This window comes from Phocoena phocoena, chromosome 8 (genome assembly GCF_963924675.1).
Source record: "Phocoena phocoena chromosome 8, mPhoPho1.1, whole genome shotgun sequence".
Classification (NCBI taxonomy): Eukaryota; Metazoa; Chordata; class Mammalia; order Artiodactyla; family Phocoenidae; genus Phocoena; species Phocoena phocoena.
In genome coordinates this window covers 39,924,470-39,948,769 of record NC_089226.1, presented here as the reverse complement: position 1 = coordinate 39,948,769, position 24,300 = coordinate 39,924,470, and the positions used below count along the sequence as shown (strand labels likewise).

General features: G+C 46.8%; 1 protein-coding gene and 1 non-coding gene across 2 annotated transcripts; both read left to right on the top strand.

Moving 5' to 3' along the window:
* The first annotated feature begins 1,272 nt into the window (after window positions 1-1,272).
* FUT4 (fucosyltransferase 4) lies at window positions 1,273-13,890 on the top strand. The gene is given in 3 exon segments (XM_065882365.1): window positions 1,273-1,341; window positions 12,192-12,455; window positions 12,457-13,890. Coding segments are annotated over 3 exon segments (1,767 nt in total).
* LOC136127715 (U6 spliceosomal RNA) lies at window positions 8,015-8,121 on the top strand. The gene has a single exon (XR_010656169.1). It is a non-coding gene; the product is annotated as a U6 spliceosomal RNA (small nuclear RNA).
* Window positions 13,891-24,300: the final 10,410 nt, after the last annotated feature.

The following is a 24,300-nucleotide window of genomic DNA, read 5'->3' as shown; positions in this document are numbered from 1 at the left end:
TACATAACTGTTGTGATTACTTACACCCCCTCACCCACTTATAAAGTTCTTTTTCCTAGTATTCTGGTTATACACGTTTCATTCTCCTTCCTCTCTTAAGCTCATCTGAAAACTTCCTCCAGTTCGTGGTTCTCAAGTTTATTTCTCAGATTTAATGAAATAAATCAAGTCAGCTCAACAAAGATTTGTTGACTGGGTATGTCTCTTCCCTACTTAAAAATATTTACACTGTGAAACAGTCAATAATCTCTTGAGTCAAAACCCAAACTTTTCCAGATTTAATACAAAAACTTCCATTTAGTTAATACACATTAAGAGATCCTACATGTAAGCCAGTTCCAGCCATCACCATGTTAATGGAACTCTCTCATCATTGGCTACTTAAAAAACAGTGTTGTGAGCCAGTGGCTAAAATTGGAGAGATTACATCTTCAATTAGTCAAGAAATATAACACCCCAAACTACCTGAAAATGGGGTAAAACATTTACAATACTTACGAACCTAAACGCTTAACCTCCCCCAGATTCTTACCATCAACCTTTCTGCATGTATACTAGGATGCCACACAAAAGGAGCAGTGGCTGGGGAGTATTGACTTTTATTCACCCGTTAGAAACGATGCCGTTTGCACTTGGGCTTTCAGGGTTACTTTACAAACACGTGCTCAAGGATTTCCTTCCTCATTTCCACTCTACTTCTGCCCAATACACAATATATATAAACTATATATATATAAACTATATTATACTGTATATTTGTTAAATACCCAAATACAAACAGTGGTTATCTGGGGATGGAGTTGGGGGAGGAGCAATATTTTCTTTATCTTCATTTTTATATTTTCTATATTAAATTTTTTTTATATAGTAAATATGTGCTGTATATATGAGACAAACACAATAAATGCTATGAAATAATCTTCCCTGACCGCACCAAGGTAATTTTATATATTTTATTTCTTGCCATGTCTCAGTTACTTTTAGCTTTGTTTTCTTACTCTTTAGATACCCTGTTGATGGTAAATGGTAATGATATCTCTTAAATACAAACCCATATTTTTTTATGGTGCATGTACAATAGATGATGCCACTTAAAAGGACAGTAAAAAAATGTTTATGACGGCTTTATTCAAAATAGCCTAAAAATGGAAACAACCCAAATGTCTATCAACAGGAGACTAGATAAATTGTAATATATTTATACAGTGGAAAGATACAAGAAAACAAAAAAGAATAAACCATATGAGACCAATGACTCTCACAGTCATTACGATGACAAAAAGAAGCCAGGCACAAAAGAGAACATACTGGAGGAATCCACGTACAGATTTTGAAAAACAGGTAAAACTAACCTAGAGAGACAGAAGTCAAAATAGTAGCTTCCGAAGAACCTGAAAAAAAATACATATATGTATATATATATATATATATATATATACATATATATACACATATCTTTATAACTGAATCACTTTGCTGTACAACTGAAACATTGTAAATCAACTATACTTCAATTTAAAAATAAATAAAATAAAACAATAAAAGTAACAGAAGACAATATGGGCAGATTTTAAAGAAAATATTGGGGTGGAGAAGTATGATTTTCTAAGTATGATATGAAAGTCAGAAACAATAGAAATGATAAATTTAACTATGAAAAATAGTGGTTTCCTTTGGGAACTATTGACTAGAAACAAGCATGAAGGATCCTGTTGTGTTTTATATCTTTATCTGGGTAGTTGTTACACAAGTAAGAGTATGTGTGTGTTGCATGTAAAAAGCACTGAGCTGTGTGCTTAAGTTTTGTGTTCTTTTTTCTTTCTTTTTTTTTTTGCGGTACGCGGGCCTCTCACTGTTGTGGCCTCTCCCGTTGCGGAGCACAGGCTCCGTCTGCGCAGGCTGAGTGGCCATGACTCACGCGCCCAGCCGCTCCGCGGCATGTGGGATCTTCCCAGACCAGGACACGAACCCGTGTCTCCTGAATCAGCAGGCGGACTCTCAACCACTGCGCCACCAGGGAAGCCCAAGTTTTGTGTTCTTTATGTATATCTTCAAAACAAAACAGAACATAGGAAAATTATCTCAGGAAAGAAAGGACTGCTTCTTGGAATGCTAAAAGGCAAAGAGATTAGGATTTCCCCTGCAGCTGGGATTGTCTTGAAACTCTAACTGGGCTTTCTATATTCTTATTTAATAGTATTATCTATTTCCTAAGAAATAATATTACAATATGTAAAGAGAAAATGAAAAAGAAAAATATACCCAAACTAATTATCCAGGGACATGGGGGTAGGGTGCAGCGTCATTGGGCCTAAGATTTAGTTGTGTCCTAACAATGTAGATTTGGATTAGCTCCTAATCTCTCTCTTTCTCTCTCTCTGTCTCTGTTTCTCTCTCTCTTCTCCACCCCCCTCTTACTCCCTCTCATTTTCCTCTCTTCCTTCTCATCTTTCCTCCCTTCCTTCGTTCTTTTCTTTCTGACTGCCTGTCTGCCTTACTTTCTTCCTTCCCCAGCAACTCTTTATTTCTTTATACTCTGGGGAGTTTCAAAAAAGATTTACGGGGCTTCCGTGGTGGCACAGTGGTTGAGAGTCCGCCTGCCGATGCAGGGGACACGGGTTCGTGCCCCGGTCCGGGAAGATCCCACATGCCGCGGAGTGGCTGGGCCCGTGAGCCATGGCCGCTGAGCCTGCGCGTAAAAAGATTTACGGCTTCAGATTCTTTAACAGTGAGATTTGTGGTCCTTCTATTGTAAGTGTGCCTAGATCATTAAGCTGTGTCTTTTTCCCCTGATCCTGATCTTTATTTCACTATATTCTTTCATTTAAATTCTAATTTAAAGTTTATCAAGTTTGATTCTGGTAGCCAATATTGAAAGGAAAACCTGGTAAGTTAAACAATTCATATTGTTCATAACATTTTAAAAAATTCCCCATGTTGAATGTAGGTTGAATTATGTCTCCCCAAAATTCTTATATGGAAATACTAACCCCTAGTACCTCAATAAAGTTGATTTTTAAGAACACTTAGACTGGGCTTCCCTGGTGGCGCAGTGGTTGAGAGTCCGCTTGGCGTTGCAGGTGACACGGGTTCGTGCCCTGGTCCGGGAGGATCCCACATGCCGCGGAGTGGCTGGGCCCGTGAGCCATGGCTGCTGAGCCTGCACGTCCGGAGCCTGTGCTCCGCAAGGGGAGAGGATGCAACGGTGAGAGGCCCACGTACCCAAAAAAAAAAAAAAAAAAAAGAACACTTAGATTAAAAAAGAAGTCATGGCTCCTTGGAGGAATGTCTGATTCCAGATCTGAGGCAGGAAATCTCCAGGATGAATTTGGAACATCTTGTACAGAAAACAGGGAAGTTTCCACAATTAATAGGTAATATCCAAAGGACTTAGGAGCCACCATGAAGTAATCCTCTGGCCAAAGATGGAGAAATTTTAGCATTAAAAAATTGCCACTCACTGAATATATAAAAAGCCATGAGTTCATAAGGATATTTTTTAAATGAGAGAGAATAAGGTAAACAGCAACAACAAAAACAAACCCAGCTTCACTAAACACCAATCGAGATTGCAAAGGCATTAATTCTTACTTACAAAGGCAGCAACTGAAAAGGAAGAATTATCTATTATCTTACCTTTTCTGAACAATTTGGTAATTTAGGTACCAAATAGCCCTAGGAGATTAAGGGGAGTCCTCTTTACAGAATTTCAATTAATAAATGTGGAAAGAATGATAGATTAGTGAAGCTACCATTTTATAATCCCCAAAACATTAACTGACTCTGCTCATCAATGGGTGAAACCATTGGACAAATGTGGTTTTTTCGTCTTTTTAAATTTATTTGTTTTTATTTTTGGCTGTGCTGGGTCTTTGTTGCTACGCGCGGGCTTTTCTGTAGTTGCGGCGTGCTGGCTTCTCATTGAGTTGGCTCGCAGAGCTCTAGAGCACAGGCTCAGTAGTTGTGGCGCATGGGCTTAGTTGCTCCACGGCATGTGGGATCTTCCCGGATCAGGGCTCGAATCCGTGTCCCCTTCATTGGCAGGTGGATTCTTAACCACTGCGCCACCAGGTAAGCCCTAGACAAATGTTGATGGGAGATTCCTCATTGGGAGAGAAGGCTGGGCACCACAAGAACCTGTGGTTAATCTTAACATCACACAAGTGCAACAATTGGACACCAAGTGCCGCCTGGTGTGAAGTTACCTGTGGCTTGATTGGATTCAGGTTCAGCTCCTTTGGTACGTAGACTTTGCAGGTGACATACTTAATCATGAAGGAATGAAAGATGATATATGGGATTTACTTGAAAACATAGAAATAAAAGAAAAATGGTTAGGTGGCACATAATTGGGCAATCTTAATCGCTGAATCTTGATGAAGGGAATTGGGGGTTCATCACCCTTTTCTTTCTACTTTTGTGTTTATAGTTTTTCATAATAAGTTGTTTGCAGGTATTTATTTTAGACATCAGGGAGCATTTGTTTATGGAAATAATAGAAAGACTGAGAAAGTTCCTTCCTTGGTCATCTGTTCAAAATCAGAACAAACCCAAGAGGCAGACACCTCTCCAGAACTGTTCAGCTCACAAAGGTGTTCATTTCTCTGAGAACTAGTACGCCCACTCCCTGCCCCAAACCACGTACTGACCACCACTGCCCTGGACCCAGTGCCAGACCATAGCTAATTTCACTAGAGGGACACCAGGCCCAAGGTAGTCCAGTCAGATTTTTGCTGCCAAAGACTTAAAACTGAGATTCAAAATCTGCTTGTCATACTCTGCTGTTGGAGAACTATGGAGTTAGGGAGAACTATATTCTGCCCAGTGAACTGGAGAAACACAGAAAGCTGATAGGGGTGGCGGGGTGGAGGGAAAGAAGCAGATGTAGCATTCTGCCAGCATTTTCTGCCCTGTAGTCCTCCTCTTGGACTTTGTAAGAACCCCTTCTCACAAGATAGTAAATTTTGTTCAAGGGAGCTCTCTGTCACAGACTAGCCTTGGGTGCAGGACATCAAGGCCTTACCCACCAGTGAGTTGGTCAGATGAGAGCCTGAGAACCAGTGGACATGTAGGACATCACTGGAGACTGTCCCTCGGTGGAGGGGCCTTTGGACTCATGGAAGGGTTAAGTCTCTCATCATTTAAGGAAATTTCTGCCTAATGACTCTTTAACTTAATTACATTAGCTTTTTTTTTCTTACTATTTTTAATAAAACTCTTCAACTATTAAAAAAAAAAAAGGTGGCTCTCTATGAGACCCACTTCTTACATGACAGTAAATTTTGTCCCCCGCCCTGCCCTTTTTTTTTTTTGGTCTAAAGCTGGGACTTCCCTGGCAGTCCAGTGGTTAAGACTCTGCACTTCCACTGCAGGGGGCACGGGTTTGATCCCTGGTCAGGGAACTAAGATGCTGCACGCCGCACGGTGTGGCCAAAAAAAAAGAAACAGTCATCATAAAGCTGTCTCTAGTAAGTCACTGTAATGGCAACGAAAAGAATCCTTAGTAGTACAACTGCCTTTAGTTTTATCTGGCTTAATTACAATACCTGCTTGGAGCATGTGTGTGGGCTAAATAGCTTCCTTCCGGTTCATAATTCCAGGTCTCTATAACTAAAGGGGTTAGAGTGGAAACTTTTGGGTGGAGAGACCCAGGTGTACACCCCACCCCTCAAAAAACATTGCTTCGCTTTAACTTGAAAAACGTCTTTGATAATATGAACAAACCTTGCTTAACTATTTATAAATGGATATGAGAAAGTTGCAAAGATAGGTGTCTGAAAGAACTTTCCCCTCTGATAATGACACTTATCAGTTCAGAAGTGACAAATGACAAAGTGACAAGGCAATCAAGGAAATGTTGCCTCAAGAAGCAAATAGGTAGGGTTACTAAAGGCCTAACACATCATAGCTTCTGAAGTCTACCTTTGGATTCTTCAGATCTGGAATTTCTCTAAAGCTATAATTTACGTGGGTGGGTTGAGTGTGATAGCTACCTGTCCCACAAGGGAAGAAATTTTTGTCTGTTTGTTCAAATATACCTCATGTGTCTGGCACATAATTGACATCCAATAAGTGTTACTACATGAAGTTATAGCCTTTGCAAGTTTTTAAGCCCAAACAAGGTCTGACCCCAATGGAGCCCTCCAAATGTCAATATAGAACAATTCTCAGTCCTGTATTTCCTGGAACACACTTGAGAAATAGCTCTGCAAGCTGTTAATGGCAAAGGAGTCGTCATAATAAATCCAAATAAAGAAAAACTGCAGTATTTTATCTTTTAAAGGAAAACAGCCAATCCTGGGGTCATCATATCAAAATCTTCTAACAACAATCCCCAAAGTTCTTTCTCAAACTGTGGACAGGGAAATGGGCCCTTGAGAGTTTCAAGGGAACGAAAGAGGCACAGCAGGTTTCCAGTGACGAACGGTGAGAATGTGTGAATGGTGGTCAGGCAGCATCTACGGCTTTTATTCACATCTAATTTCTCTTCTCTGACCTCAAGAGGGGCTATTATTCCCCTCCTGTCTTAGATGATCCTGGAAATTAAGTCTTTGAACAGTGAGCTCACTCAAAGAAGTTCCCTTTTTTTGCAAAAAAAAAGTCCAGTGGTGCTACCAGGATAGAAGTAGTTCCTGCAGTGCCGTCCTGAGACTGTACAGAATTTGAGCTAACTCATTTGACTGAGGGCCCAAGTAGACTTCAGGTGAGGTACAGAGATAATGCTGGTGAACCTGAAGAGGATTTGGGGAGGCCAGTATGATACTTACCATTTTCACCCTACATTTGTGCTATATTATTTATCTTAGTCATTACTTTTTAGTCCAAAGTCTTTTGCATACTCTCCATGAACGAAGAAAGTGAACTGTTTCATAAGTGCCTCATGAAAAGTAAAATTAACAGTGGTGTTCATTGATTCACTCATCTATTCATTTATTTAACAAACATTTATTAAACACCTCGTATGTGCCAGGCATTGCACTGTGTGATATTAACATGTTTATTGCAATGTCAAAATAATTTTCTTTTGTGTAAGTCTTGTATTCCATAACTTCTACATGTGACTTCAAATAAACTCTATTTTAGGAAAGAGTAGTTTAACAAGAAGAATGCAGAAGTAAGCCCTAAAAATATTTTAAATATGGTGCGAATATTTCTGACTTTAACCAGAATTTCACAATGTACCGTTTTCTGAACATCCAAAATTCTTGCACTACCTGTTCAGTCAAGTAAGAATACAGGAAGAACTTGAGTGCATACGAGTAAAACCCTAAAATAAATTCTCATATTGACTATTCATAACAATATCTTCTAGGGGCAGTAAATTTTTGCACTTAGATAAAAAGAAATGACCTTAAAAGTTGGTGTTAGTTTTCTTTTTCTATCAAGGAATTAATAGGGCAATGACCAATAACTTGTGGATTGTTGGGGAATTTATACAATTCCTAATACTTTTAAACTAACAATCATTCCATAATCATCTGCCCAGTTATACACAGTTAAAAACTTGTATCTGACAAAAGAAATAAGCTCCATCTTTTTTTGCATACGGGTTAGCTTTTCCAGCTGCACCTGCTCACTGGCTGCTCCCCATTTCCCGGTAAGTACGTAATACTGGGAGGAACTTTGCCCTTCTATCTCTTCAAGAAAAAAATTTGAAGTATACTTGGCAGGTCAAGGTTCAGCCACAGAAATCTCAGCGGAAAATCAGCCACCCATTTGAGGGTAGCCTGTTTCTCAGGCACCTGCAGCCGACTGAGCTTGGTGCTCGCGGGCAGACTCAAGGCGGTCAGAACATGTTCTGAGGCATCCCTGGAAAACAGCAACTGTCTCTGGTGAGGAGCAATAGGACGGGCTTAAAATGAATTCTTTGCCTGGGGAAGAACAAAGCACGAGTTAGATTTTGAGGAACCACAGTTGGCCTGGTTCTTGCCCCCAGAGAATTTGGAACTGAATAGGCCATTCTTGGCCCCATTGTGCATGGAGCCCTCATCTATCTTGATTAAATGAGCCTTGAATGCTCGCTTTGGCAGCACATATACTAAAACTGGAAAGATACAGAGAAGATTAGCATGGTCCCTGAACAAGGAAGACATGCAAATTCATGAAGTGTTCCGTATTTTTTAAAAAAAGAAAAAAAAATGAGCCTTGAATTTTGGAGCTCCCCTCTACACATCTTTAGCAAATTCAGGGGCCAAAAGCCCTTCTTGATACCTGACTTTGTCATCATGCTTGCGACTGAAATCCAGTTTTTCCTGTGTAATATTTTGTGGAAACTGGGAGGCCTTTAAATACACAAAAGAAACATTTGTTTATTATTACCAAATTAAAAAGAATCATAGAATGTTTAAAGTTCTAAATTGATTTAGAATTCATTTAGAATAATAATAATTCCTTGCACAAGGCTGGTAGACACGTTGTTTTGGCCTCTGTCCACCATCCTTTCCCTCTTCTTCAGGGAACAGCACTTCACTTTTTCCTTTGGGCAACTACCTTCACCCCACTATTAGTCCACAAGGTTTATATGGGACTGATTCTACCCCCTAGATCCAGAAGAGGGTGTAAAGAGAGTCCACATCCCCTGACCACAGTGATTGCTTCGAGGATGAGCACCCTGTCCAGGCTGGGCCAATGAGACCCACCCTAATTTTTTTTTTTTTTTTTTTTTTTTTTGCGGTACCTGGGCCTCTCACTGTTGTGGCCTCTCCCGTTGCGGAGCACAGGCTCCGGACGCGCAGGCTCAGCGGCCATGGCTCACAGGCCCAACCGCTCCGCGGCATGTGAGATCCTTCCGGACCAGGGCACGAACCCGTGTCCCTTGCATCGGCAGGCAGACTCTCAACCACTGCGCCACCAGGGAAGCCCCGAGACCCAGCCTAATCTGATGGAGTTTCCGAAGCTTGTCCCCGGGGTCCTGATTAATACATGTGTAGCATTTTACACGGAAAGCTTAAGGAGCTTCTTAAGGTCACAGCAAATCATTCACATTGTCAGCTTCTCCTGATACTGGCCCACTTTCTAGTTGGGGAACAGTGATACCAAAAGGTCATTTCAATAATACATTAAGAGCATTCATTCAGGTATTCATTGAGATGATGAATACTACTAGATGCCTGGTTCTGTGCAAGAGATGGAGTTTGACTGAAACAGCCATGATTGCTGCCCAATGATGTTCTGAAAGATGTGTATATGGGCACACGCAGGAGAGGCATGTAACCTACCCTGGATGTGTTCATATGGGTGTCCAGGAAGGCTTCCTGGAGAAAGAGACTGGCTTCCTAAGTACCTCTGCATCTATTCTCCTTTAATTTTAATTTAATCTCATCCTCACAGCTACTGTCTTAGTTCAGGCTTTTTTTATTTCACATTTGAATTATAGCAAGAGCTTTCTAACTGGACTGGATACTTCTACTCTTATCCTGGTCCCTAATATCCAACTCATTCTTTAGTGATGACAGAATGATTTGTTTCTTAGCAACATTTTACTGACATATTATATACATACATAAAATTACATATGTAAGCATACAGCTTGATGAATTTCCTCAACCAAGCACACCCATTAACCAGTGCCCACATCAATAAACATGGCCACCACACCAGAAGCCCATCTCACGTCCTCTTCTGTATACTCACCTCCTCCCACAAATGAGTTTTTAAAAATACTAATCTCAGGGCTTCCCTGGTGGCACAGTGGTTAAGAATCCGCCTGCCAATGCAGGGGACACAGGTTTGAGCCCTGGGCTGGGAAGACCCCCACATGCCGCAGAGCAATTAAGCCCGTGTGCCACAACTACTGAGCCTGCGCTCTAGAAGCCGCAAGCCACAACTACTGAAGCCTGTGCAACTAGAGCCCGTGCTCCGCAAGAAGCCACCGCAATGAGAAACCCGCGCACTGCAACGAAGGGTAGCCCCCGCTCACCACGACTAGAGAAAGCCCACGCACAGCAACAAAGACCCAACGCAGCCAAAACTAAAATAAATAAAATAAATAAATTTAAAAAAGAATACTAATCTCATTATATTGCTCCCTTGCTTTGTTACAGCCTTTCAAGGACTCTCCACAGGCTTCAGGATAAAACCCCATCTCCTTAGCCAAACTAAACTCTTGTAATTCCTAACCTACTATCCTGGTTCTCACTGCCTGGCCTTTGCATATGCTGCTTCTTCTGTTTAGACTAATGTCTCAGCCCTCTTCCTCCCCCATTTTAATCATTCCTAATTATTCCAGGAACCACCTTCCCAAAACCTTCCAAGATCCCTTCCTCTCCATAGATTCTGAAAGGTAGAAATAGTGTTTTTCATCCCAGTTTCCCAGTTGGCTAAATGAATAAATGAGAACATCTGGCTTTATTACTTTCCCTTAAAGTCTTTCCTCCTCTTGCTTCCTCCCCTCCATCCCTTTTAAGTAAGAACAAACCATTGCCCGGTGAATAAATGCATATAGTTTGTAGGTAAGTCATGACTTTTTCACTGATCCAGCCACAACCTTCTGCTTGGTATCCCCTCGCATACACCAAGATATGACTGCAGTAGGGACAGTTTGTGGTCCTGCACCCTACCAAGATAAGTGGACACAATGGAAATTGATATTCATGAGATCTGAGCCGTTCTGCCAGTAAAAAGTTGCTTTAATTGGAATATCTGAAGGATCTAAGGGAAAATTGGGAGTGGGGGGAGGATACAAGCAAGTAGGCTAACATTTACCAAATGCCAAACACAATGTTAGGCTCTATCTATGATGTCTTATTTAACTGAAGTTGGGGAGGAATGGGCATAAAGGTATAGATTTTTGAATTGCATAAAAAGAAAAGCCAATATGTCCTTTCCTTTCTTTGGTTGAAAAAAGTTATTCATGCATTTATAGCTTTTTCTTTCTAATTAAAAATGAGTGGAGAATCACTGAAATTTCTAATTTCAAAGACAATTTGCTTAACTAGCTTGAAAAATGATTCTATAAAAACATTATAAAAGTTTTTGGCGTGTAGGAGAAAGTATCACTAGGTTGATGGGCACAGCCAGAGCACCTAACGCTGTCCATTCAGCTCCCAAATTGTCACTGTGGGTGGGCAGGTAATGCCACTTGAAACTACCTAAATGAAACCATTTTTATAGAAGCTTTTACAATCTGTACTTGGCTTTCAATGAAAAAGTTCTGCACAATAAATCCAAATGGCATAACATCAAAAACACCTGACAGGATGGCCCCATTCCCAGCAAGTCTACTTATTCCCTAACATCTTGTAACTTACATGGCACTGGGCTGGGGCACCACCAATGCACTGCTGTGATCTAAAAATTCTCTCAAAACTGCCTTCTCTCCTTAGGTCAGCAGTCCACCCATGCCCTATTTAGAACTTTGCTGAATAAAGGTTAAATTACATAAATGCAGACCAAAATCCAGAAATTCAAATTCAAGCCATCAGGGAAAAAAACCTCCTTAAGTCAAGGTAGAAGTAGATGCCTCAGTTGCTTCATTGATAAACCTGAAGAGGCCACTGTGATACTTACCCTTTATACCCTAAACTTGGATGCTATAATATTTATCTTAGTCATCGTTTTATAGTTCAGAGTGTTTTGCTGGATCTTCATGAGTGCAGATATTAAGCTGTTTCTTAAGTGCTTAGTAAAATTAATGGTGTTGTTCATTCATTCATCCCACTGAATAGGCAGGAAATTCATAGCTCTGGTACAAAGAAAGCTATGAGCCAGCAGGCAGAAGCGTTCATTCAGTGGGGAAGCGAAGAAAAAGAACGTGTTTTCATTGCTCAGAAAATTTTCGATTCTTCTCTTTCCTCTTTTGGGGCTGTAGGCAAAGCGAATGTTCTCCTGACAGTAGGGTTTCCTTGAAAACTTGGTTTCACAAAATGCACCACCTTTGTGGGCCGCGCCGCGGGAGCTGACGGCACTACCTGCCTGCGTCGGCGTTAGGTCACGAGGTCAAGGTCGGCTTCGCGTAGGCTGCGCCTCTTTCAGCATGTTTCCTTGGCCTCGCGGGCTCCCTCCCTCCGGCAGGCGTCGCTGGCCATTGATGGGGCGAGAGGAAGGAAGCGGATCTTCGATCCCGCCCGGAGGCTCGGCACCCCTGGGCCGCCTTCCTCCCGTGCCCGCCTGCGCTCGCGCCGCCGCGGCTCCTGGAGGGTCTCGCGCCACCTGCCGGCGCCCAGGGATGAACCGGGCCCTCACTCTGGAAGGCAAGGATCTGGGCGGCCGCGATTGAGGGCTCGGGCGCAGCTGGGAGGGAATCCCCGGCGGGCGAGAGCGCCAGCGCCAGGCCAAGGCGTGAGGTACGCGGAGAGGTCCGGGATCACGGCGACGGCATCCGGAGTCGCGGACGGGGCGCTGCCGGGGAGTCCGGGAACCCTGGAGGGGCCGGGGAGTGGGCGGAGGTGCCGCAGGAGGCGTCCGGGGCTTGGCCGGGTTGGTCTGGTCGGGCGCGCAGTTGAGGGGAGGGACGGGGCTGCGCCGGGCTGGGCCGCTGGGTCTGCTTCCCTCGCCCTGGACCCTCGCTGGGCGATGAGTGTTGGGGAAGAGAGGAAGACCTGCGGGCCTTTAGATCCTGGGACCGCCCTTTCCCGCTCCAGGTCGGGCGGCGAGCAGCAACGAAGGCTGGACCCTCAGTGGCAGCATGAGAGCGGGCGCCGCCGCTCCGGGCTTGCGGCCGCGCGGCAGGCGGTGGCGGCTCTGCCGGCGCTCGCCTTGGGCGCGCGGTGGGGCGGGCGGCGCACTCCGCGTGGAGGCCTGAGGCTGTCCGAGGCCCATCTGGCGCTGATGGCCGCCAGCCTGGTGTGCAGCGCCGTGGTCGTCTATGTTTGCTGGAAGCAGCTGCCGCCCCTGCCCTGGGCCTTCTCCGTCCCGCCGCGGCGGGTGAGCGTGCTGCTGTGGTGGGAGCCCTTCGGGGGCCGGCACAGAGCCAAAAGGCCGCACCCCGATTGCCGGTTGCGCTTCAACATCAGCGGCTGTCTCCTGCTCACTGATCGCGCCGTCTACGGAGAGGCCCAGGCGGTGCTTTTCCACCACAGAGACCTGGTGAGGGGACCCCCGGACTGGCCCCCGCCGTGGGGCGTCCACGTGCGCCCGGCGGAGGAGCAGCAGGTGCTGATGGACGACGAGGAGGAAGCCGCGGAGGCCTTAGCCCTGGCTGCCTCGGGCCCCAGGCCCCCCGGCCAGCGCTGGGTGTGGATGAACTTCGAGTCGCCCACCCACTCCCCGGGGCTGCAGAGCCTGGCAGGTAACCTCTTCAACTGGACGCTCTCCTACCGGGCCGACTCGGACATATTCGTGCCTTACGGCTACCTCTACCCCAGGACCCATCCCAACGAGCAGCCGCCGGGTCTGGTCCCGCCGCTGGCCCGGAAACAAGGGCTGGTGGCCTGGGTGGTGAGCAACTGGGACGAGCGCCAGGCGCGGGTCCGCTACTACCGCCAGCTGAGCCAGTACGTGACCGTAGACGTCTTCGGGAAGGGCGGGCCCGGGCAGCCGCTGCCTGACGTCGGGCTCCTGCACACGGTGGCCCGCTACAAGTTCTACCTGGCCTTCGAGAACTCGCAGCACCTGGATTATATCACGGAGAAGCTGTGGCGCAACGCCTTCCTGGCTGGGGCGGTGCCGGTGGTGCTGGGCCCAGACCGTGCCAATTACGAGCGCTTCATGCCCCGCCGTGCCTTCATCCACGTGGACGACTTCCCTGATGCCTCCTCCCTGGCGGCCCACCTGCAATTCCTCGATCGAAACCCAGCTGCCTACCGCGGATACTTTAGCTGGCGTCGGAGCTATGCCGTGCACATCACCTCCTTCTGGGACGAGCCTTGGTGCCGGGCCTGCCAGGCTGTGCAGATGGCTGGGGACCAGCCCAAGAGCATCCCTAACTTGGCTGGCTGGTTTCAGCGGTGAAGCCACCCTCCCCTGGCTGTAGCCCAGGGAGGCCAAGTCGTCAGCTTTTGGATCCTCTGGATCCTCCGCTGTGCATCTCCTTAACTGCCGAATCATGGTGAAGGGCTATGTTCTACTTTGGTAGAAATAGGACTGAATTGATGCCCTGCCATTAGGCCGTAGTGCTGCTAGGATTGCATCGATCTTCCTGTTTGTACTGTTTGTAACTATGGCCCCATCTTAAGTATTCCTAATTGAAAAACAAAGCCTCAGGAAACCGAAACTTAACCAGCCGCTCTCGCTTCTGTAACTATGCTTGCTGAACCCCCTTTTGCAACCATCCAACCAATCAGACGGTGACTAGTGTCTTTGTTTAAAAGTTAACCAATCAGTGACTAATGTCTTTGTTTAAAAGTTAGCCAATCAGTACCCCCCACCCCTGAAGGTCGCGAGCTTGTTTGTACCTGTCTATAAAAGAGCTGTACTAAACTCCATCGGGACCGCTTAGCGTCACCGGCAACGAGTGCGCGGAGGTCCAGGTTCGAACCTGCAATAAATGACCCTTGCCGTTTGGCTTTGACTCTTGTCTCTGGTGGTCTTGTGGAGGGGTCTCGTGACCGTGGGCATTTCATTTGGGGGCTCGTCCGGGATGCCCCCAAGCCCACCAGACATCAGGTCAACGGGTCATCGCTGACAACCGATCGGTAAGTAAGCTGGCTCAAGGTACCTTCTGTTTTGGGGACTAGGACAGTCCTGGTGGACGCGCTATAGGACACCTAGTCGGGCGTGGTTGGAGACGTCCACCGCGACCCATCTGGGGGTTGATAGCCCATCTGAAGCGCGCACGCGATAACCTCTCTTCCTCCTTTTACAGGCTCCGCTATTGGGACTGCTCTTAATCACTTTCGTTTTCAGAATAACCTTTTCTAACCAACCTCTTCCAGGACCTAAACATGGGCCAAACACAGAGTACCCCTCTCTCCCTCCTTCTCACTAATTTTGGGGATGTGAAATCCCGAGGACACGATCTCAGTCTGGACATCCGGAAAAGAAAACTTATTACCTTCTGCCGCTCTGAATGGCCAACTTTCGGGGTTGGTTGGCCCACCGAGGGTACCTTTTGTCTTCCTATAGTCCTAAAAATTAAATCTAGAGTTTTCTTACCAGGGAAAGAAGGCCATCCGGACCAAATCCCCTACATCTTGGTATGGCAGGACCTGGTAGAAAACCCACCTCCCTGGATGGCCCCCTTTTTGTCATCAGGGACATATAAGATCCTTACGGCCCGACCAACTAAACCTCCCAAGCCTCAGACCTCAACCGCATCCATACTTTCTGACAGCCAAGACCTCCTTCTCATAGAACCCCCTCCATATCAACATCCTCCTTTGGCCCCACAACCGGTCCCCCTTCCTGCTCCTGACCCTGCTCCTCTCCCCTTGGAAGAACCTCCTGTGGCCCCTCCCGAGAGGCCACCCAGGTCAGAACCGGAGGAGCGAGAGGCAGAGGCACTGCCGGCCCTCCTGCCCAATGAAAATAACTCCCCTGGGCCGGCTGGACGCACCCGTGGACGCACTCAGCGCGACCCAGGGTTCCGCCATCCAGATTCCACCACAGCCCTACCCCTGCGAGAAATAGGCCCTCCCGATGAGACAGGGAACCCCCGACTCCAATATTGGCCATTCTCTACCAGTGACTTATATAATTGGAAAACCCAGAATGCTCGTTTTTCTGATAATCCTAAAGACTTGATAGCTCTTCTAGATAGTGTTATGTTTACCCATCAGCCCACCTGGGATGACTGCCAACAGCTTCTCCGGATCCTGTTCACTACCGAGGAACGAGAACGAATCCAGCTGGAGGCAAGAAAACTGGTTCCTGGAGATGATGGTCAACCCACCGCTAACCCTGATCTTATTAATGCAGCCTTTCCCTTAACTCGCCCCCCGCAGGATGATTGGAACTACAACACCGGAGAAGGTAGGGGACGACTGCTCATTTATCGCCAGACTCTAATGGCGGGTCTCCGGGCTGCCGCGCGCAAGCCCACTAATTTGGCCAAGGTATATTCAATTGTACAAGGTAAAACAGAAAGTCCCTCCTCTTATTTAGAAAGATTAATGGGAGCCTTTAGGCAATATACCCCTATGGATCCAGAGGCCCCCGAAAATCAGGCTGCCGTTGTAATGTCCTTCGTTAACCAGGCAGCCCCTGATATTAAAAAGAAACTCCAGAAGTTAGAAGATCTGGAGGGCAAACAGATACAGGACCTACTCCGTATTGCTCAGCGCGTCTTTAATAACCGAGACGCCCCAGAGGATAGACAACTTAAAGCCACTGAGAAAATGACTAAGGTCCTGGCCGCCATTGTTCAGAAAGATCAAGGGGGCCCCCCAGCCACTCGACCTCCCAGGCGACCATTGGACAGAGATCAATGTGCCTATTGCAAGGAAAAAAGCCATTGGGCTCGGGAATGCCCCAAAAAAAGGCAGCCGCGCCCCAACCAGGGGCAATGGCAACCGAAGGCCACCACCCCAGTCCTGTTTACACATGATGCAGAGTAGGGGGGACGGGGTTCGGACCCCCTCCCCGAACCCAGGGTAACCCTACAAGTGGAGGGGAAACCAGTCCAATTCCTGGTGGATACAGGGGCACAGCATTCGGTCTTGGTTAAGCCCCACGGGAAAATTTCTGACAAAACCTCCTGGGTCCAGGGAGCTACGGGAGTTAAACGTTACCCCTGGACCACTCAGAGAACTGTAGACTTGGGCACGGGAAAAGTAACCCACTCCTTTCTGGTCATTCCCGATAGCCCTTGCCCCTTACTGGGGAGAGACTTACTTACTAAAATGGGAGCGCAAATTCATTTTCGGTCAGAGGGGCCGATCATAACAGACGCTCACAACCAACCCATATCTGTGCTCACCCTGAACTTGGAAGATGAGTACCGACTTCACCAGGAACCACCCTCCCAAAATCAAGATATAAAGTCATGGCTTCAGCAGTTCCCCGAAGCATGGGCAGAAACAGGTGGGATGGGACTAGCCAAACATCGCCCAGCCCTATTCATAGAAATCAAACCAGGGGCAGATCCTGCACGTGTCCGACAATATCCCATGCCCATAGAGGCCAAAACTGGTATCACTCCACATATTCGCCGGCTTCTTGACCTAGGTATACTGCGTCCCTGCCAGTCGGCCTGGAACACACCCCTGCTGCCAGTCCGCAAACCTAACAGTAAAGACTACCGCCCAGTACAGGACCTGAGGGAAGTTAACAGACGAGTCATAGACATCCATCCTACCGTACCCAATCCATATACTCTTTTGAGTGCCCTTAGTCCAGAAAAACAATGGTATACTGTGCTGGCCCTCAAAGATGCCTTTTTTAGTTTACCCTTAGCACCCAAAAGTCAAGAACTCTTTGCCTTCGAATGGTCGGATCCTGAGAGAGGCATAAACGGACAACTCACCTGGACCAGACTTCCCCAAGGATTCAAGAACTCACCTACCTTGTTTGATGAGGCCCTACACGAGGATCTCAGTGAGTACCGGAGACAAAACCCCAATATAACCCTCCTGCAGTATGTTGATGATCTCTTAATAGCTGCTGGGACCACTGAAGCCTGCCTGCAGGGAACCAGAAACCTCCTACAGACTCTCGGCACCCTGGGATACCGGGCCTCTGCCAAAAAGGCGCAGATCTGCAGGCCTGAGGTAACTTACCTGGGATACCTACTGAAAGGGGGGCAACGATGGCTCACAGATGCACGGAAAGAGACTGTCCTCCGCATCCCCAGACCCACCACGCCTCGACAGGTGAGAGAATTTTTGGGGTCAGCTGGGTTCTGCCGTTTATGGATACCCAAATTTGCTGAAATGGCCAAACCACTATACTTAGCCACCAAAGAACAGACGCCCTTCGAATGGACAGAGGAGGCTGAGCAATCGTTTCAGCAGATCAAAACTGCCTTGCTACCCGCACCCGCCCTGGGTCTCCCTGATGTCTCCAAACCCTTCCACCTCTTTGTGGATGAAAACAAAGGCATAGCTAAGGCCGTGTTGACCCAACCCCTCGGTCCTTGGACCAGGCCTATCGCTTACCTATCGAAGAAATTGGACCCCGTGGCTGCAGGCTGGCCTCCTTGCCTCCGGGTGATCGCCACCACAGCCCTAATGGTAAAGGATGCCAACAAACTAACTATGGGACAGGAATTACATGTCACCACCCCCCACGCCATCGACGGGGTTCTCAAACAGCCTCCCGACCGATGGATGAGCAATGCTCGATTGGTCCACTACCAGGGTCTACTGTTAAATCCTCTCAAAATCAGCTACACTCCACCACGGGCTTTAAACCCTGCCTTTCTATTACCTGACCCAGACTTAGACTCCCCACTCCATGATTGTGCAGAGGTACTGGCTCAGATCCATGGGGTTCGGGAAGACCTATGTGACCAGCCCCTATTAGATGCACAAGTCATATGGTTCACTGACGGCAGTAGTTTTGTCCAGCAAGGTCAGAGGTATGCGGGGGCAGCGGTAACATCGGAAACTGAGGTGATATGGGCAAAGACTCTCCCCCCAGGGACCTCAGCCCAAAAAGCTGAATTAATTGCCCTGACCCAAGCTCTTAAGATGAGCAAAGACCAAAAAGCCACCATATATACAGACAGCCGGTATGCTTTTGCTACCGCACACATACATGGGGCAATATACCGAGAGCGGGGACTACTCACAGCAGAGGGCAAAGACATCAAGAACAAAGAGGAAATCCTGGCCTTGCTAGCGGCCATATGGGAACCCAAAAAGTTAGCCATTGTACATTGCCCGGGGCATCAAAAACCCACAAATCCAGTCGCCCGGGGCAACAATTTGGCAGACCAGACGGCTCGAAAGGCGGCATACACTCCAATACCATTACTTCCCCTACAACTGCCGGATCCAGGGCCCCGGGAATTACCGCCCCAACCCGACTACTCGGAAGATGACATTAGATGGATAAACAAACTCCCTCTAACCCAGGTTAAAGACGGATGGTGGCGGGACGCTAAGAACAATATCCTCCTTCCAGAAAAACTAGGAACCTTGGTCCTTGAACGGATCCATTGTAGCACCCACTTGGGCGCCCGACGGCTACAGGATCTCATCAGACAGACTGGACTTAAAATTAAAAATGTCTCCGAAAAAACTGAACGACTGGTTGCTGGCTGTGCAGTCTGCCAACTCCATAATGCTAACACCCACCCACCAACCGCTGGCATCCGGGAAAGAGGGAACCAGCCCGGAGCCTACTGGGAAGTGGACTTCACGGAGGTAAAGCCTGGCAAATATGGATATAGATATTTACTGGTGTTTATAGATACCTTTTCAGGTTGGACTGAGGCATTCCCGACCAAGAATGAGACAGCACAAATAGTAGCTAAAAAGCTACTAGAAGAAATCCTGCCCAGGTATGGCTTTCCAGTTATGATAGGGTCAGACAACGGGCCGGCCTTCGTTTCTAAGGTAAGTCAGGATCTGGCTTCCATACTTGGGGCTGATTGGAAATTACATTGTGCATACCGCCCCCAGAGTTCAGGACAGGTAGAAAGAATGAATAGAACTCTAAAAGAGACCTTGACTAAATTAACCATGGAGACTGGCGCTAACTGGGTAGTCCTACTCCCCTACGCTCTGTTTAGGGTGCGAAATTCCCCCTATAAGCTAGGATTTACCCCCTACGAAATAATACATGGTAGGCCTCCTCCTATTATCCCTAACCTAAAGACTAACCTTATCCAATCGGACCCAGAAAATAATCTCCTGTCTTCCCTCCAAGCCTTACAGCGGATACATGAGACAATCTGGCCCAAACTAAAAGAGCTATATACAACAGGACCCCCGCCTACTCCACACCAGCTCTGACCAGGTGACTGGGTCCTTGTCAAACGCCATCGACAAGAGACCCTAGAACCCAGGTGGAAAAGACCTTACCAGATCATCCTGACAACGCCGACGGCCATCAAGGTGGACAGCATAGCTGCCTGGATCCATTACACCCACGTCAAGCCGGTGGACCCACTTTCTGACCTCATCAAGTCCACTAAAGCTGACGTCACCTGGACGGTTGATTGGAGTAAGGACAATCCCCTCAAACTGACCTTACGCCATACCCTCCCCCATGAGGACCAAGGTACTGCTGATAGCTCTAATGACAGTCCTAACCCTCAACCCTCGGGCCACGAGGGGAGGATTCAACCCCCCCCAATAAGAATGCTTTAATGCAACAACTATATGGTGCACCGGGCGAGTGCAGGGGAGGTACTAGCGAGACTCCTGTTGTTCCCCGAAGGTATACTCATATGCAGGATTGCGGGGGAATAACTGCATACCTTGTTCAGGTATATGGAGGCACCGGGGTCAAAACCAGCTGGCAATGCCACCATAAGCCTAAACCACTCCCCCCCCGAGCTATTTGTCCCTGTTCTACTTTTCAGGAATCAATGCATAGCACGTGCTACTCCTCTTACCAGCAATGTACAGGGACCAATAACAAGACTTATTTCACAGCCACACTACAAAATAATAAAAGTCCCACCATTAGTGATAATAATAAATACCTTCAGGCTGGATGCATTGGCACTCCCGGGACCCCGGTGTGCTGGAATACCAGGGCCCCCATACATATGTCAGACGGTGGAGGGCCCCAAGACGAAGTGCGCCAGATAGAAACCCGAAGACAAATAGAAAAGGCCTATCAGGATCTGTACCCACAGCTCAGCTACCACCCCCTAATTCGCCCTAAGGTCAATCCCTCTAAACTGGACCCCCAAACCACGACTATACTAGAAGCTACTTTTGCGCTTTTAAATACCACCAACCCCAACTTAGCACAAGATTGCTGGCTCTGCCTTCCTCAAGGACCGCCCCGCACTATAGCCATCCCCATTTTCGCCAATTTAAACATCAGCAAACAATGTAACCCAACTTTACTCCCGGAGCCGTTTCCCATACAATTTTCAAAGTTTTCAACTACCTTTAATACCTCATGCTTTGTCAAGAACGATTCCCTCTCTAACGCCAGTATTGACTTGGGAATCCTTTCATCTACTGGATGTAGTCAGTATATCCCCGTAAACTCCTCCCTCTGTAGTCCTAACACCACTGTCTTTGTCTGTGGAAATAACCTAGCATACACCTATTTACCCCAGAACTGGACAGGGGTCTGCAACCTAGCCACCCTCCTCCCTAATGTAGACCTGATCTCGGGAGACACTCCATTGCCCATTCCCAGCTTTGACCTTTGGGCAGGAAGAACCAAACGAGCCATTACAGCCATACCCCTCCTGGTAGGACTAGGAATTACAGGAGCTGTGGCCACAGGGAGTACAGGTCTTGGGGTCTCCCTTCAGTCCTATAATCAGCTGTCTAGACAATTAATAGAAGATGTAGAAGCCCTCTCTGGAACCATTCAGGACTTACAGGACCAATTAGATTCGCTGGCCGAGGTGGTCCTACAAAATAGGAGGGGCTTAGACTTGCTGACAGCTGAACAGGGTGGGATATGCCTCGCTCTAAAAGAAAAATGTTGTTTTTATGCAAATAAATCAGGCATTGTAAGAAACAAAATTCACCAGCTCCAGGAAGACTTAGCCCGCCGTCGGAAAGAATTAGCGGACAATCCCCTTTGGTCAGGATTTCATGGGATGCTTCCCTTCCTCCTCCCCTTCCTGGGCCCTCTACTATGCCTCCTTCTCCTCCTCACTATAGGCCCCTGTATATTCAACAAAATCATGGATTTCGTCCGAAAAAGAATAAACACAGTTCAGCTAATGGTATTAAGATCACAATATCAGCCATACGAGGACTTAGAAAATGAAGAAACTGAGCCTTGAGGACCCAAGATTGGCTCCTCTGGTTCATGAAAGAAGGGGGAATGAAGGGCTATGTTCTACTTTGGTAGAAATAGGACTGAATTGATGCCCTGCCATTAGGCCGTAGTGCTGCTAGGATTGCATCGATCTTCCTGTTTGTACTGTTTGTAACTATGGCCCCATCTTAAGTATTCCTAATTGAAAAACAAAGCCTCAGGAAACCGAAACTTAACCAGCCGCTCTCGCTTCTGTAACTATGCTTGCTGAACCCCCTTTTGCAACCATCCAACCAATCAGACGGTGACTAGTGTCTTTGTTTAAAAGTTAACCAATCAGTGACTAATGTCTTTGTTTAAAAGTTAGCCAATCAGTACCCCCCACCCCTGAAGGTCGCGAGCTTGTTTGTACCTGTCTATAAAAGAGCTGTACTAAACTCCATCGGGACCTCTTAGCGTCACCGGCAACGAGTGCGCGGAGGTCCAGGTTCGAACCTGCAATAAATGACCCTTGCCGTTTGGCTTTGACTCTTGTCTCTGGTGGTCTTGTGGAGGGGTCTCGTGACCGTGGGCATTTCAATGGGACTGTATTTTCTAAACACCCATTTTTAGTCTATTCCCATAGATTAAAGTTGATTTACCAAGTAATATTATTCAGCACAAAGACTGGGTGGGAAGGGTCCTGGGTGCTTATGGTTTTTGGACAACTAGCAGTTGGGCTTCCTCTGCTGTCCAAGGGCATCTGAGCTCTGGGGTGAAGAATGGGCCCTTCCTCCCCTTGTAACCAGTGCAGAGGTGAAGAAACAGCTTACCTACAAGAAACAATTGTCAGTGGCTCTGAATTTCCTCATCTGCCACAGGCCATATTTGTGGCCTGTGCTGAGTCCAAATCTCACACAATGCTCCTCCACTCACATGACTGGGCCAAATGCGGCAAACCCCTGGTTTCAGAAGGAGCCTTGTTGCAGGATAGAGAAGGGACTGTGGCCACAGGTGGGTCTTTCTCTTTGTGCCTGGATTTCTCAAAGCGTCATCTCCTAAGAAAGGTGAGGAGGGTGGTCCAAGAATCCACTGACTTCCTTAACAAGTGCTGTTGTTTGTTCCCTTGCTTTATGAATGGAAACAAGATGCTGGATTGTCCTTGGAGAAGAGTTAGGATGAATCTTTGGTGTACCTCACTTTACACAAATGTATTCTTGAAAAGCCGCTTTTAAATCAAATTCACTGTTTTAGAAGAGCGCAATATTTAATGGAACCCTATGGAGAATCCCTTTATAATGTGAATAATCATCTGCTAACTGATGTTTTCTGTGTCTATGTTTTTCTATAACCTGGATTTTTAAAAAGCATATTAAAATTACAGATGTGAAAATAAAGCAGAAGCAACCTTCTTCTCCCTCCCTGCCAGAAAACCAGCCTGTGTTTACAAACAGAAGAGAAGGAAGCCACAGTGTCACTTTCCACAAAATTATTTATTTTGTGTCTTTACTGGAGCTGAAATTTAAAACTGGAAAGTCAGTCCTCCACGGGGTCCTGGCATTACCTGTCTGCAGAACAATGAAAGGGATTGCACTGTGTTATGGAATCATGCAAAAGGAAAAAAGTTTCCTGGTGTCTGTTAATGGCAGTTTTTGATTCTGTTTTAAGTTAAATGTTTAGTTGCTAGGGAATAGAACTTAATCAGTGCCTGCAGTAAAAACTTTATCTTTTGTTACAGAAATCTGTAATTCTCCCTGGGGCCACCAGGTTCCCCTCCTGGTCTGCCCAGTAGTACAGTGGATACATCCCCACATTTCTAGTGCCCTTGAGACTGTGCTGTGGGACCAACTTTGAAAATATATGCATTGACTTTAAAAGTTGTTGAATGAACAGCATATTAGGTGTCACCATGTACCTGCACCACGTGAAACACTGAGCTTGGGAAAAACAAAAATGTGTAAGGCTAGGTTCCTCTCTTTAAGGCTCTTATAATCTATCACTGTCAAAAAGTAAATAGTGGACTTTGATAAATCAATTGGCAGAACTTATTTGTTTAAAGTAACGTTCTTTTTTAAAAAATTTATTTTTGGCTGCATTGGGTCCTTGTTGCTATGCGCAGTCTTTCTCTAGTTGCGGCAAGCGGGGGCTACTCTTTTTTTATTTGTTTGTTTGTTTTAATTTATTTATTTTATTTTATTTTTGGCTGTGTTGGGTCTTCGTTGCAGTGCGCGGGCTTCTCATTGCGGTGGCTTCTCATTGTGGAGCACGGGCTTTAGGCGCCCAGGCTTCAGTAGTTGCAGCACACGGGCTCAGTAGTTGTGGCACGTGGGCTCTAGAGCACAGGCTCAGTAGCTGTGGTGCACAGGCTTAGTTGCGCTGCGGCATGTGGGATCTTCCCGGACCAGGGCTTGAACCCACGTCCCCTGCATTGGTAGGCGGATTCTCAACTACTGCGCCACCAGGGAAGCCCCAGGCTACTCTTTGTTGAGGTGCGTGGGCTTCTCAATGTGGTGGCTTCTCTTGTTGCGGAGCACGGGCTCTAGGCGCGTGGGCTTCAGTAATTGTGGCACACGGGTTCAGTAGTTGTGGCTCGCGGGCTCT